The sequence below is a fragment of the Haematobia irritans genome, chromosome 3 (assembly GCF_050003625.1).
Source record: "Haematobia irritans isolate KBUSLIRL chromosome 3, ASM5000362v1, whole genome shotgun sequence".
Lineage (NCBI taxonomy): Eukaryota > Metazoa > Arthropoda > Insecta > Diptera > Muscidae > Haematobia > Haematobia irritans.
This window is the reverse complement of record NC_134399.1, coordinates 125,295,493-125,311,879: the sequence shown is the minus strand read 5'-3', so window position 1 is coordinate 125,311,879 and position 16,387 is coordinate 125,295,493. Positions and strand designations below refer to the sequence as shown.

At 27.9% G+C, this 16,387-nt stretch overlaps 1 protein-coding gene across 6 annotated transcripts in view; it reads left to right on the top strand.

The window, feature by feature from the left end:
• The window catches only part of OtopLb (Otopetrin-like b), a 47,969-nt gene that overhangs the window by 9,186 nt on the left and 22,396 nt on the right, over positions 1-16,387 (top strand). Inside the window, exon 1 of one of the 6 annotated variants that reach the window (XM_075298833.1) lies at positions 7,248-7,372. The exons of the other annotated variants lie outside the window; for them this stretch is intronic. Within the exon in view, the coding sequence (XP_075154948.1) occupies positions 7,254-7,372 (119 nt within the window). The 5' untranslated portion in view covers positions 7,248-7,253. Of the gene's footprint in view, positions 1-7,247; positions 7,373-16,387 lie in introns of those variants that run through there. 6 annotated transcript variants of the gene reach the window in all.

The following is a 16,387-nucleotide window of genomic DNA, read 5'->3' as shown; positions in this document are numbered from 1 at the left end:
TTTAATTTATTTTGTTTCTATCTTTAAATTTAATTATTGTACTTATTATTACTCGGAGATGTTTTAACATTTATAATCCTGCACTGTAATTATAAGATTTTAATCTTGTTGTGTAGGTACTCAATAAAATGAAATGAAATGAAACCCCAAAAATTTAACTAAATTGAATTCACATATGGAATGATTTTATTGAACTTTTTTCATTGAACTTTTATTTCAAAATTAGAACTGCTTCGTTTTTAAATGCAATGTTATTTAATTTTTTAATTAAAATTTTTGAGGCATGCATGAGATGAGAAAAATTGCATTGGGCTGTGGACAATTTCGAAAAAATATTACAAAATTAAACTACTCCCAAATAATAGTTTTGCAAAACAATTAAGTTAAATTATGTTAGTTAAGTGAAATGTTGCATTATTATTAAAATTTCAATTTTGAACCCGAAATATTTATGTATAATTTAATTCTATATGACTATCGAAATCGATTATCATAAAAACAATTTGCACACCAATCATAGCATTTCGTGTGTGAATGACTCCAGTTATTTGGCTTCGATTATGAATATCTCAAATAAATGTGCGTTTAAAACCTTGTGTCAACTAAATGTGCTAATTATTATTCACCTATAAATAATCGACGAGACTCTTGTATAAATAGGGAAAATAATTCACATGATTATTTCTGTAAATATAATCGAGCAAGCAATTTGTATTTGTAGATCAAAATCTATATATAGATGAACGGAACTCTTACTTGTATTACGTCCTATATTAACACTCGTATATTGGGGTAAATAAAATACTGGGAAATGATACTTACATCAGTACAATTTACCAATAAAAATTATAATTAGCAGATGTTTTCAGCAGAAGAACTTATTGTAATGCAAATTAGTTCAGTTTTTGCAAAGCCTGTTTTAAGTAATATCGAGTAGATAGGTAGTCAACCTATCAAACAGGTAATGAACTTGAAATCGGTGCATGGTTTTCTTTAATAGAAACTGGAGATGTGTTCGTGAGTAAAGTTGAACCATGATTTTGAAATAAAAAACCCATCTTAGCCGTGACTGGTAGACCGCTATATCTTCTTTCACCGATTTCTGCTTACTTTATGGTTCATACGCGGAAATCCACTATTCAGCGATCGTATTTTGAGAGTAGTTCTTTCGATCAATAGACCCGACCCTTTTTTAAGCGATTGACAATTTGTGTGATCCAAAACGAACACATTTTTGTTTGTGACGGTAAAATGTTCATGTAATATTGAATGTATGTTGGTCGCACTAATGTCTAAGGTTGTCTCAATCTCACGATATGCACGGTTGCCACTCATGCCAAAAATAATCTACCAAAACTTGAAAAGTTTACCAAAAAACTACCAAATTAAAAAAAAAATTGAAGTTGTATGTCAAATTTGTGTAGCATTAAAAAATATGTTTTTTTTTTAATTTTGTTTAATTTTTATGGAAAATTTTATTTAAAAAATTTCCCTTGGAAATTTTAGTAAGAATTTTCTAAAGATATAAAATTTTGCCAAAATTTTATATCTATAGAAAACTTTATCAAAATTTTATATCTATAGGAAAATTTGTCAAAATTTTATATCTATAGAAAATTTTGTCAAAATTTCATATCCATAGAAAATTTTGTAAAATTTTGATAACTATAGAAAATTTTGTCAAAATTTTATATCTATAGAAAATTTTGTCAAAATTTTATTTCAGTAGAAAATTTTGGTCACAATTTTATTTCTATAGAAAATTTGGAGAAACATATTTTACAAAATCTACCAAAACATCAAGAATTCTACCAAAATGTAAAAAACATGTTTTTTATTCGAAAAAAAATATTTTATATTGAATTTATAGAAAATTTTGTAAAAACAAAATTCCCTTGGAAAGTTTAGTAAGAATTTTGTCAAAATTTTAGAAATAAAATTTTGACAAAATTTTCTATATAAATAGAATTTTGACAACATTTTCTATAGAAATAAAATGTTGACCAAATTTACTATAGAAATAAAATTTTGACAAAATTTTCTATGTCTTAATCTCACGATAGGTCGGTCATATGCACGGTTGCCACTCATGCCAAAAATAATCTACCAAAACTTGAAAATTTCACCGAGAATCTACCAAATTAAAAAAAAAATTGAAGTTGTTTGTCAAATTTGTGTAGTATTAACAAAAATGCTTTTTATTCGAAAAAAAATATTTTATATTGAATTAATAGAAAATTTTGTCAAAAAAAAATCCCTAGGAAAGTTTAGTAAGAATTTTTTATATAAATACAATTTTGACGAAATCTTCTATAGAAATAAAATTTTGACAAAATTTTCTATAGAAATAAAATATTGAGAAAATTTTCTATATACAATTTTGACAAAATTTTCTATAGAAATAAAATGTTGACAAAATTTACTATAGAAATAATTTTGACAAAATGTTCTATATCTCAATATCTCGATAGGTCATATGCGCGGTTGCCACTCATGCCAAAAATAATCTACCAAATCTTGAAAATTTCACCAAAAATCTAGCAAATTAAAAAAATTGAGTAATAGGAAAAACATGTTTTTTATTCGAAAGAAATATTTTATATTGAATTTATAGAAAATGTTGTCAAAAAAATTTCCCCGACGGTTGTAAAAAATAATTACACGAAAATAGTCACGATTTAATTCGAGTTTTTGAGCGAGAATCTTTTATGTTGCTGTAACACAAATCACAAATAGCGGATGTATGTCAAACACGGTTGCTACAGAGGACAAAAATTCTACCAAAAATGGTAATTTTTTACTGTTTGGTAGATTTTGCAATATACTCCAGCTCTCCAACTAAGAGGTACTTCAATTTTCTAAAGAAATAACATTTTCACAAAATTTTCTATAGAAATAAAATTTTAACAATTTTTTTATATAAATAAAATTTTGAAAACTCTTTGTATAGAAATAAAATGTTGACAAAATTTTCTATAGAAATAAAATATTGAGAAAATTTTCTATAGAAATAAAATATTGAGAAAATTTTTTATAGAAATAAAATTTTGAAAAAATTTTCTATAGGAATAAGATTTGACAAAATTTTGTTATAAATAAATAAAATTTTGACAAAATTTTCTATAGAAATAAAATATTAAGCAAATTTTCAATAGAAATAAAATTTAGACGAAATTTTCTATAGAAATAACTTTTTGAAAAAATTTTTATATAAATAAAATTTTGACAAAATTTTCTATAGAAATAAAATATTGAGAAAATTTTCTATAGAAATAAAATATTGAGAAAATTTTATATAGAAATAAAATATTGAGAAAATTTTATATAGAAATAAAACGTTGACAAAATTTACTGTAGAAATAAAAGTTTGACAAAACTCTCTATAGAAATAAAATTTTGACAAAATTTTCTATAGAAATAAAATTTTGACAAAATTTTCTATACAAATAAAATATTGAGAAAATGTTCTATAGAAATAAAATTTTGACAAATTTTTCTTATAAATAAAATTATGAAAAAATTTCTATATAAATAAAAATTATACAAAATCTTCTATAGAAATAAAATTTTTATAAAATTTTCTGTAGAAATAAAATATAGAGAGAATTTCCTATAGAAATAAAATATTGAGAAAATTTTCTATAGAAATAAAATTTTGACAAAATTTTCTATAGAAATAAAATTTTGACAAAATTTTCTATAGAAATAAAATTTTGACAAAATTATCTGTAGAAATAAAATTTTGACGAAAGTTTCTATGGAAATAACATTTTGACAACATTTTTTATAGAAAATTGAGAAAATTTTCTGTAGAAATATTATTTTGAAAATTTTGTCTACTTTGTCTACGACAAATTTTTTTAAAAATTCAATATTTATACCCTGCTCCACACTGTGGAACAGGGTATTATAAGTTAGTGCATATGTTTGCAACACCCAGAAGGAGACGAGATAGACACATGGTGTCTTTTGCAAATATGCTCAGGGTGGGCTCTTGAGTCGATATAGCGATGTCCGTCTGTCCGTCTGTCCGTGAACACATTTTTGTAATCAAAGTCTAGGTCGCAGTTTTAGTCCAATCGACTTCAAATTTGGCACAAGTATGTGTTTTGGCTCAGAATAGATCCCTATTGATTTTGGAAGAAATCGGTTCAGATTTAGATATAGCTCCCATATATATATTTCGCCCGATATGGACTTATATGGCTCCAGAAGCCAGGGTTTTACCCTAATTTTTACTCTAACTTTTGCACAAGAAGAACAATTAGTACTATAGTCAAGTGTGCCAAATTTTATTGAAATCGGTTCAGATTTAGATATAGCTCCCATATATATCCTTCGCCAGATATGGACTAATACGATCCCAGAAGCCAGAGTTTTAGCCCAATTTGGTTGAAATTTTGCACAGGGAGTAGAATTAGCATTGTAGCTATGCGTGCCAAATTTGGTTGAAATCGGTTCAGATTTAGATATAGCTCCCATATATAGCTTTCGCCCGATTTACACTCATATGACCACAGAGGCCAATGTTTTGCTCCGATTTAGTTGAAATTTTACACAGGGAGTAGAATTAGCATTGTATGCGTGCCAAATTTGGTTGAAATCGGTTCAGATTTAGATATATCTCCCATATATAGCTTTCGCCCGATTTACACTCATATGACCACAGAGGCCAATTTTTTGCTCCGATTTAGTTGAAATTTTGCACAGGGAGTAGAATTAGCATTGTTGCTATGCGTGCCAAATTTGGTTGAAATCGGTTCAGATTTAGATATAGCTCCCATATATATGTTTTTCTGATTTCGACAAAAATGGTCAAAATACCAACATTTTCCTTGTATAATTGTCACTGCTTAGTCGAAAAGTTGTAAAAATGACTCTAATTTTCCTAAACTTCCAATACATATATATCGAGCGATAAATCATAAATAAACTTTTGCGAAGTTTCCTTAAAATTGCTTCAGATTTAAATGTTTCCCATATTTATACCCTGCGCCACACTGTGGAACAATTTTTACTAACATTGTGTTCCACCCTAGTGCATTAGCCGACTTAAATTTTGAGTCTATAGATTTTGTAGAAGTCTATCAAATTCTTCCAGATTGAGTGATGTTTAAATGTATGTATTTGGGATAAACCTTTATATATAGCCCCCAACACATTTGGCGGATGTGATATGGTATCGAAAATTTAGATCTACAAAGTGGTGCAGGGTATAATATAGTCGGCACCGCCCGACTTTAGACTTTTGTTACTTGTTTTAATATTTTAATTTTCATTTCATTTTAGCCCTCCTTCAGAGAGCTTTCTACTCGTAGGTATATATCATAATAAATCTAGAAGCGATTTATAGAAATTGACTATGACCCAAACAGTGGAATATATCAAATTTCAAGCCGAAAAGGTCAAAAGATAGATATTTTGATTGATTCGTTGACATAAGTGTTTTCTCCTAATCTCTTTCTCCTCAACCCAAAAAAAAACAAGTATATACGGCCGTAAGTTCGGCCAGGCCGAATCTTATGTACCCTCCACCATGGATTGCGTAGAAACTTCTACGAAAGACTGTTATCCACAATCGAATTAATTGGGTTGTGGTATCTTAAAACTTCTTAACATCGTTTTCTAAATTGTGAGTTAGTCCATACGTGGTATATATTAGACAAAAAAGTTATGTATAGGTAAGTCTACAAATAATTACGAATCGATATGGACATTTGCACGGTACGTAGAGAGCCAGAATTGAAATATGGGGTCGCTTATATGTGGGCTATATACAATTATGAATTTGATATAGACCAATTTTTGAGTGATTGGGGATCTATTTATCTGAGGGCTATATATAACTATAGACAGATATGGACCTAGTTAGACATGGTTGTTAACGGCCATATACTAGCACAATGTACCAAATTTCAACTGACTCGGATGAAATTTGCTCCTCCAAGTGGCTCCAAAACCAAATCTAGGGATCGGTTTATACGGGGGCTATATATGATTATGGACTGATATGGACCACTTTTGGCATGGTTGTTAAATATCATGTACTAAATTCACGTACCAAATTTCAACCGAATCGGATGAATTTTGCTCTTCCAAGGGGCTCCGGAGGTCAAATCTGTGGATCGGTTTATATGGGGGCTATATATAATTATGGACCGATTTCGACCAATTTTTGCATGGGTGTTTGAGGCCATATTCTAACACCATGTACCAAATTTCAGACGGATAGGATGAAATTTACTTCTCTTTGAGGCTCCGCAAGCCAAATCTGGGGATCGGTTTATATGGGGACTATATATAATTATGGACCGATGTGGACCAATTTTTGCATGGTTGTTAGAGACCACATACCAACACCATGTACCAAATTTCAGCCGGATCGGATGGGATATGGGAGATATACGTAAATGTGGACCGATATGGCCCATTTGCAATACCATCCGACCTACATCAATAACAACTACTTGTGCCAAGTTTCAAGTCGATAGTTTGTTTCGTTCGGAAGTTAGCGTGATTTCAACAGACGGACGGACATGCTCACATCGACTCAGAATTTCACCACGACCCAGAATATATATACTTTATGGGGTCTTAGAGCAATATTTCGATATGTTACAAACGTAATGACACCGTTAATATACCCCCATCCTATGGTGGAGGGTATAAAAATATCGTGTAACCTAGTGTAATTTATAACCTTTTTCAAACTCAAATCTGTATTTCCCAGAGTTTACATTTTTTAAATACATTTAGTGTCAAAATATAGACATTATCATGTCACTTTCAACGATATACTGTTGGCTACTTAAAAACCACAATATTTTCTAATAAATTAAACAAATATATTATCAACTGACAAAACAATAACAATTAGTTTATAGTGTGCAATAATAGGCACAAAAATGCAATGTTTGAAAAAGACAAAAACAAAACTCGTACGAAAAAAAAAACTTTGACACTTTCCAAGCGCACATTATCGAAACGTCAAACACCGAATCCCATTACAACAAATCAATGGAAGTGTTAAAATTTATGGTAAACTGAGATATTTCTCATTGAGGGCTAATATGAGATGTTATTTATTATGGGAGTAAAAAATTTTTTCGCATATTATTTTGTTCGAAAACTTCTTCGAATACAATAACATAGGCGGAGATTTTTTCTCCCAAAAAGCCTAAGATCTGGCTAGGTGTGAGATATTCCAAATTTAACGAAGATCTCAGTATCGACACGGTTATCGTAGACTAAAGATGTCTTTAAATAATTTGAATAGCAAATCGGCAGATTTATGTATTGAACCGCTTAATTTATGGAAAAATAGACAAAAAGTTCAATATAGATTTGATGTTCGGGGTGATAAGAAAACGAAGTGTGTGTTATAGGCATTTAAAAAAATTATAAACATTTTAATTTAGAATATTTTGAAAAGTAAACAAAGAAAATGTATATAATTGTTTTTTTTTTATTGATAACCAAAAAACAAAAAACTAAACTAAAACTGCAATAGTGAAGCCAATGGAAAATGAAATATTACATCAATTACAGTACAGTAGCGGAGAAAAAAATAGCACCATCCATTAACATTCATAATGATGCTTTAACACATATATATATATATATATATATATATATATATATATATATATATATATATATATATATATATATATATATATATATATATATATATATATATATATATATATATATATATATATATATATATATATATATATATATACATATATATATATATATATATATATATATATATATATATATATATATATATATATATATATATATATATATATATATATATATATATATTTATATATATATACACCCAAAAAATGTGGTAATTTTCTTCTTATCCTGATAATTAAAATAAAATAACACTACAGGGTAGCTGACACGAAGTATTACAAATTCAAACAACCATATACTTTTTTGTGAAAAGGATAAAATGACAAAATTATGTGGATGTAATCATAATCCATGACCGTATTCCTTGACTATTTCAATAGTGAAAGGCAATGGAAAATGAAATATTACATCAAAAAATAGCACAATGCCTAATCCATTCTTAATGGAATGTCGATGCTGATATTGTACATCCAAAAATTTACTTCTAGGAATAGGCTTAATTTTCACTTCACAAGGAGCTCTTTTGCGGTAATATATACACGCAAAAAAAATATTTCCTCCCAAATTAATATTTAGACAAGCAAATAACGTTTCCCATTTGCTGTTCGCTATAAGGAAGTTTCTTTGAAACAAAAGTATATACCTTTTTAGAAAAACGTTGATTCTTTTACAGGATATAAAAACAATTTCATAAAGACTAACTCAAAAAAAAACGAAAAGAGCAGTGCTTAATTAAACGAAATGAACTTTGTTTTTGGATCAAAAATTATTTTTTTTTTATTGCAGAAATAACAAGTATATACGGCTGTAAGTTCGGCCAGGCCGAATCTTATGTACCCTCCACCATGGATTGCGTAGAAACTTCTACGAAAGACTGTCATCCACAATCGAATTAATTGGGTTGTGGTATCTTAAAACTTCTTAACATCGTTTTCTAAATTGTGAGTTAGTCCATACGTGGTATATATTAGACAAAAAACTTATGTATAGGTAAGTCTGCAAATAATTACGAATCGATATGGACATTTGCACGGTACGTACATGGTTGTTAAATATCATGTACTAAATTCACGTACCAAATTTCAATCGAATCGGATGAATTTTGCTCTTCCAAGGGGCTCCGGAAGTCAAATCTGTGGATCGGTTTATATGGGGGCTATATATAATTATGGACCGATTTCGACCAATTTTTGCATGGGTGTTTGAGGTCATATATTAACACCATACCAAATTTCAACCAAATCGGTTGAATATTGCTCTTCCACGAGGCTCCGGAGGTCAAATCTGGGGATCGGTTTATATGGGGGCTATATATAATTATGGACCGATGTGGACCAATTTTTGCATGGTTGTTAGAGACCATATACTAACACCATGTACCAACCGAATCGGTTGAAATTTGCTTCTCTTAGAGGCTCCGCAAGCCAAATCTAGGGATCGGTTTATATGGGGGCTATATATAATTATGGACCGATTTGGGCCAATTTTGAATTTTGCTCTTCCACGAGGCTCCGGAGGTCAAATCTGGGGATCGGTTTATATGGGGGCTATATATAATTATGGACCGATGTGGACCAATTTTGGCATGGTTGTTAGAGACCATATACTAACACCATGTACCAAATTTCAGCCGGATCGGATGAAATTTGCTTCTCTTAGAGGGTCTGAAAGCCAAATTTGGGGGTCCGTTTATATGGGGGCTATATATAATTATGGACCGATTTGGACCAATTTTTGCATGGTTGTTAGAGACCATATACTAACACCATGTACCAAATTTCAGCCGGATCGGATGAAATTTGCTTCTCTTAGAGGGTCTGAAAGCCAAATTTGGGGGTCCGTTTATATGGGGGCTATATATAATTATGGACCGATGTGGACCAATTTCTGCATGGTTGTTAGAGACCATATACTAACACCATGTACCAAATTTCAGCCAGATCGGATGAAATTTGCTTCTCTTAGAGGGTCTGAAAGACAAATTTGGGGGTCCGTTTATATGGGGGCTATACGTAAAAGTGGACCGATATGGCCCATTTGCAATACCATCCGACCTACATCAATAACAACTACTTGTGCGAAGTTTCAAGTCGATAGCTTGTTTCGTTCGGAAGTTAGTGTGATTTCAACAGACGGACGGACGGACGGACATGCTCAGATCGACTCAGAATTTCACCACGACCCAGAATATATATACTTTATGGGGTCTTAGAGCAATATTTCGATGTGTTACAAACGGAAGGACAAAGTTAATATACCCCCATCCTATGGTGGAGGGTATAAAAATTTTGTAAAAAAAATTGTTTGGTGATAAAAATTTGAAATTTTCGAAGGTATTCAAAAAAACTCTAATAGCCCATACACATTAGGCTCAAAAGCTACCAAAAAGTGGATTTGAAGTCCCTTTTTATAAGGCAAATGACAGTTGAAATCTAGTTAAAATGGATTTTGGAAGTGTAATGTGAATGAGGTATAACAAAAAAAGTTTGGAAAACTTTGCATATATAAATCAATAGACGCATTCGATTTTCGAAATAAATTATTTAAATTAAATTTCTGAATTTTAGCAGGTAAAAAACAACAGTAAGGACACAAAAAATCGTTTCATATAGTGCCGATCTATTTCTCGGTAAACGTGGAATTTACAGTAATCCCTCGATCTACGTCGTCTCGGTTTACGTTGTTTCGATTTACGTCGTCAAGTTTTTTGTTCCATCCAACTTCGATTTACGTTGCCATTCGATTTACGTCGTCGATTTTTTTGCCAGCTTTATCAGAGACTCCTTCCATTAGTGAAATAAGTACCAACGATGATGACATTGCAACATTTATTACTGAAATTCTTACCGAAATTCGTCAAACTCTGATTGACATTGCATATATACGCAATTGTCGAAGTGACGATGTTTTTTTATATGTATACAACGTAACGGTTTTTCATTTGTTTATGAACTTAAGTTTTAAACCCTGATATTTTGGAATAATGAATTGTTTTTTATGTTTGCTTTATGGATATATATTTAATTATTTATTTTTTATGGATAAAAGACTGAACTACTTTTATTCTTCAAGTTGTTTATTATGTACACCCATATACATACATAATTAAATGGACTTAGGAGTAAGTATGAGCACGTTTTAATTCGTTTTACGTCGTTTCGATTAACGTCGTCAAATTCCGGAACCAATCACGACGTAAATCGAGGGATTACTGTACTACAAAATATGGGAAATATTTTTATAGTTTCCATTTAGGCCAATACCTAATTAGACCTACGTAAAACAATTAGACACAAATACAAAGCTAATCAAAATTCAAATATTTAGCAACGGTTCTTTATTACCATAACGGTATAGTAAAAATAGTCCCAGTGGCCCACATTAGTTTTACACATTCCCCTTTAGAATGGAGGGGTATATTAAATTTATCATTCCGTTTGTATCACATCGAAATATTGGTTTCAGAATCAAAAAATATATACATATATTCTGGGTCGTGGTAAAATTCTGAGTCGAGTTAACGATGTTCGTCTGTCCGATCCCCAGATCATCAGTCCATAATTATATATAGTCCCCATATAATTATATATAGCCCCCATCTGAGCACAGATGAAAGAGTTCTACCAAAAATTTACGATTTTCTACTGTTTGGTAGATTGGTAGAATTCTTGATGTTGTGGTAGATTTTGCCAAGCATTTCATTTCAACTAAACAGTAGAAATAAAATGTTGACAAAATTTTCTATAGAAATAAAATTTTGAAAAGATTTTCTATAGAAATAAAATTTTGACAAAATTTTCTATAGAAATAAAATTTTGACAAAATTTTCTATAGAAATAAAATTTTGACAAAATTTTCTATAGAAATAAAGTTTTGACAAAATTTTCTATAGAAATAAAATTTTGACAAAATTCTCTATAGAAATAAAATTTTGACAAAATTTTCTGTAGAAATAAAATTTTGACAAAATTTTCTATAGAAATAAAATTTTGACAAAATTTTCTATAGAAATAAAATTTTGACAAAATTTTCTATAGAAATAAAATTTTGACAAAATTTTCTATAGAAATAAAATTTTGACAAAATTATCTATAGAAATAAAATTTTGACTAAATTTTCTATAGAAATAAAATTTTGACAAAATTTTCTATAGAAATAAAATTTTGACAAAATCTTCTATAGAAATAAAATTTTGACAAAATTTTCTGTAGAAATAAAATTTTGACAAAATTTTCTATAGAAATAAAATTTTGAAAAGATTTTCTATAGAAATAAAATTTTGACAAAATTTTCTATAGAAATAAAATTTTGACAAAATTTTTTATAGAAATAAAATTTTGACAAAATTTTCTATAGAAATAAAATTTTGACTAAATTTTCTATAGAAATAAAGTTTTGACAAAATTTTCTATAGAAATAAAATTTTGACAAAATTTTCTATAGAAATAAAATTTTGTTGTTGTTTTTTTATTTCAGCTTAAAACCATACATTGACTAAACTACAAGAGTAGCTTAACCAACAGAAGAAAAGAATGTTTGTCAAATTTATTTGGGCAAAGCCCTATAGACTGCAAGATGGTTGGATGGACGCACGTTTCGGAATTACCACATTCCTCATCAGCATCCTCTACTTGCAGCAAAACTATCAACCAATTATCAGAATAAATTCAGGCAGTTTATTAAACCCAACAAAAACCACACTTGAACCCTCCGAAAAAAGGTTTTACATTGATAGCCGGCTTATGCCGAAATAAACTCGAAACAAACATATCTCTTTTCCTATGCCACTGTCAAATCATCGATTTGAATTCACATGGCTGGGTTTATTTTGAGCGTGCCTCCTCTTCTTTTTCCATTTGTTTTGTTTTGTTATCGTTGGTTTTGTTCTTTAAGCATTGTTGTTGTTTTTTTATTTCAGCTTAAAACCATACATTGACTAAACTACAAGAGTAGCTTAACCAACAGAAGAAAAGAATGTTTGTCAAATTTATTTGGGCAAAGCCCTATAGACTGCAAGATGGTTGGATGGACGCACGTTTCGGAATTACCACATTCCTCATCAGCATCCTCTACTTGCAGCAAAACTATCAACCAATTATCAGAATAAATTCAGGCAGTTTATTAAACCCAACAAAAACCACACTTGAACCCTCCGAAAATTTTAACAAAATTTTCTGTAGAAATAAAATTTTGACAAAATTTTCTATAGAAATAAAATTTTGACAACATTTTCTATAGAAATAAAATTTTGACAAAATTTTCTATAGAAATAAAATTTTGACAAAATTTTCTATAGAAATAAAATTTTGACAAAATTTTCTATAGAAATAAAATTTTGACAAAATTTTCTATAGAAATTAAATTTTGACAAAATTTTCTATAGAAATAAAATTTTGACAAAATTTTCTATAGAAATAAAATTTTGACAAAATTTTCTATAGATATACAATTTTGACGAACTTTTCTATAGATATAAAATTTCGAAATTTTTTTTCAATATATTCTCCAACTAAAAACTATTTTCTATAGAAATAAAATGTTGACAAAATTTTCTATAGAAATAAAATTTTGACAGAATTTCCTATAGAAATAAAATTTTGACAAAATTTTCTATAGAAATAAAATTTTGACAAAATTTTCTATAGATATACAATTTTGACGAACTTTTCTATAGATATAAAATTTCGAAATTTTTTTTCAATATATTCTCCAACTAAAAACTATTTTCTATAGAAATAAAATGTTGACAAAATTTTCTATAGAAATAAAATTTGACAAAATTTTCTGTAGAAATAAAATTTTGACAAAATTTTCTATAGAAATAAAATTTTGAAAAAATTTTCTATAGAAATAAAATTTTGACAAAATTTTCTATAGAAATAAAATTTTGACAAAATTTTCTATAGAAATAAAATTTTGACAAAATTTTCTATAGATATACAATTTTGACGAACTTTTCTATAGATATAAAATTTTGAAATTTTTTTTTCAATATATTCTCCAACTAAAAACTATTTTCTATAGAAATAAAATTTTGACAAAATTTTCTATGGAAATAAAATTTTGACAAAATTTTCTATAAAAATAAAATTTTGACAAAATTTTCTATAGAAATCAAATGTTGAAAAAATTTTCTACAGAAATAAAATTTTGACAAAATTTTCTATAGATATACTTTTGACGAACTTTTCTATAGATATAAATTTTTGACAATTTTTTTTTTTGCAATATTCTCCAACTAAGAGATACGTACAAAATTTTCTATAGAAATAAAATTTTGACAAAATTTTCTATAGAAATAAAATTTGACAAAATTTTCTATAGAAATAAAATTTTGACAAAATTTTCTGTAGAAATAAAATTTTGACAAAATTTTCTATAGAAATAAAATTTTGACTAAATTTTCTATAGAATAAAAATTTTGACAATTTTTTTGCGATATATTCTCCAACTAAGAGATACTTACAAAATTTTCTATAAAAATAAAATTTTGACAAGATTTTCTAAAGAAATAATATTTTGAGAAAATTTCTATAAAAATAAAACTTTGACAAAATTTTCTATAAAAATAAAACTTTGACAAAATTTCTATAGAAATAAAATTTTGACAAAATTTTCTAAAGAAATAAAATGTTGACTAAATTATCTATAGAAATATTTGTTTGGTAGATTTGTTGTAAAATGTTCTTCAAATTTTGGTAAATTATTTTGTGCACGAGTGGTAACCGTGGTTACCACACATTCTTAAAAATCAAACCTATCCGGCTTCTAATTTCATCCTCTAGAGCCACCAAAATGTTTATTAAAAATGGTGTTCAAAATTGAAAAGTCCCTACAAGACACTAAATTTTAGAAAAAAAAAACTACATGTAAGGAATTTCCCCTACTTCTGGCAACACTGGATGGGAGGGAAGATGTAGTTATCAAGAAAAGAAAAGTTGTGTTTGAGTTAGTCTTTATGAAATTGTTTTTAACATCCTGTAAAAGAATCAACGTTTATCACAAAATAATAGTATACGAAAAACAAAAGGGGAAACATTATTTGTTTGCCTAAAATTTCGTTTGGGAGGAAAGAATTATTTTTTTTGTATGTAATAATACTTCGTCAAATTTGGTTGTTGCCAGTCATTAAAGTTCATTTAGGGTGTCATATATAGTCGATTCCGCCAGACTTTAACTTTTTACTTGTTCTTTTTATCATGTCATTTATCAGATCATTTAAACATAAATTGCTACAATCGTTTTTTAAAAGTCAAGAGTCTCATATATAATATACTTTATCGTTATGGGCAAATGATGATTAACAACAAAACATGACGAGTATTGGTGTTAATCGGGAAAATCTAATTATTTTATCGATGAAACGTGATTTGCAACAACAAACAACACTGACGTATTATCAGTACTACCACAGAGCTAAACATAGTATATTAAATGACGTCATATTCTGTCAAAAACTGGAACTCAGTCGATCACAATGCAGTTCATTCGAAATGTGCGTAACGTACCGGTTGACACGGCATATCTAAGCTGTTTTTACCAAAACAAAAAGCTTGTGCATTTTGGTCCCCCACCCTCTCCTCAAGAGGCAATTATGTGTGGTACCCATAATTGCATTGTTTACAAAAATCGTTAACATGAGTATGTGAATTTCAGCTAAAAACGGTTATGTTGGGATCTTAAGAACACTCGAAACAAAAGTTTACTTGAATGCAAAGATCTTGATCTTCTCTTAAGATATTTCGCAAAGATTCTGAGTCAAAGATATTGCTTTTATAAAACAAAGACAATTTAGGAAGGTATCATTAAATATTTTCTTCAGAAATACAATTTTGACAAAATTTTTTATAGAAATAAATATTTTTACAAAATTTTCTATAGAAATAAAATTTTGACAAATTTTTCTTTAGAAATAAAATTTTGACAAAATTTTCTATTGAAATAAAATTTTGACACAATTTTCTGTAGAAATAAAATTTTGATAAAATTTTCTATAGAAATAAAATTGTGACAAAATTTTCTATAGAAATAAAATTTTCACAAAATTTTCTATAGAAATCAAATGTTGACTAAATTTTCTATAGAAAGAAAATTTTGTCAAAATTTTCCATAAAAATAAAATTTTGACTAAATTTTCTATAGAAATAAAATTTTGACAAAATTTTCCATAAAAATAAAGTTTTGACAAAATTTTCTATGGAAATAAAATGTTGACAAAATTTTCTATAGAAATAAAATTTTGGCAATTTTTTTGCGATATATTCTCCAACTAAGAGATACTTACAAAATTTTCAATAAAAATAAAATTTTGACAAAATTTTCTACAGAAATAATATTTTGAGAAATTTTGCTATAAAAATAAAATCTTGACAAAATTTTCTATAGAAATAAAATGTTGACAAAATTTTCTTTAGAAATAAAATTTTGACAAAATTTTCTGTAGAAATAAAATTTTGACAAAAGTTTCTATAAACTTAAATTTTAACAAAATTTTCTATAGAACAAAAATGTTGACAAAATTTCCTATGGAAATAAAATTGTGCCAAAATGTTCTATAGAAATATGCGATATATTCTCCAACTAAGAGATACTTATAAAATTTTCTATAAAAATAAAATTTTGACAAAATTTTCTATAGAAATAATATTTTGAGAAAATTTTCTATAAAAATAAAATTTTGACAAAATTTTCTATAAAAATAAAATTTTGACAAAAATTTCTATAGAAATAAAATTTT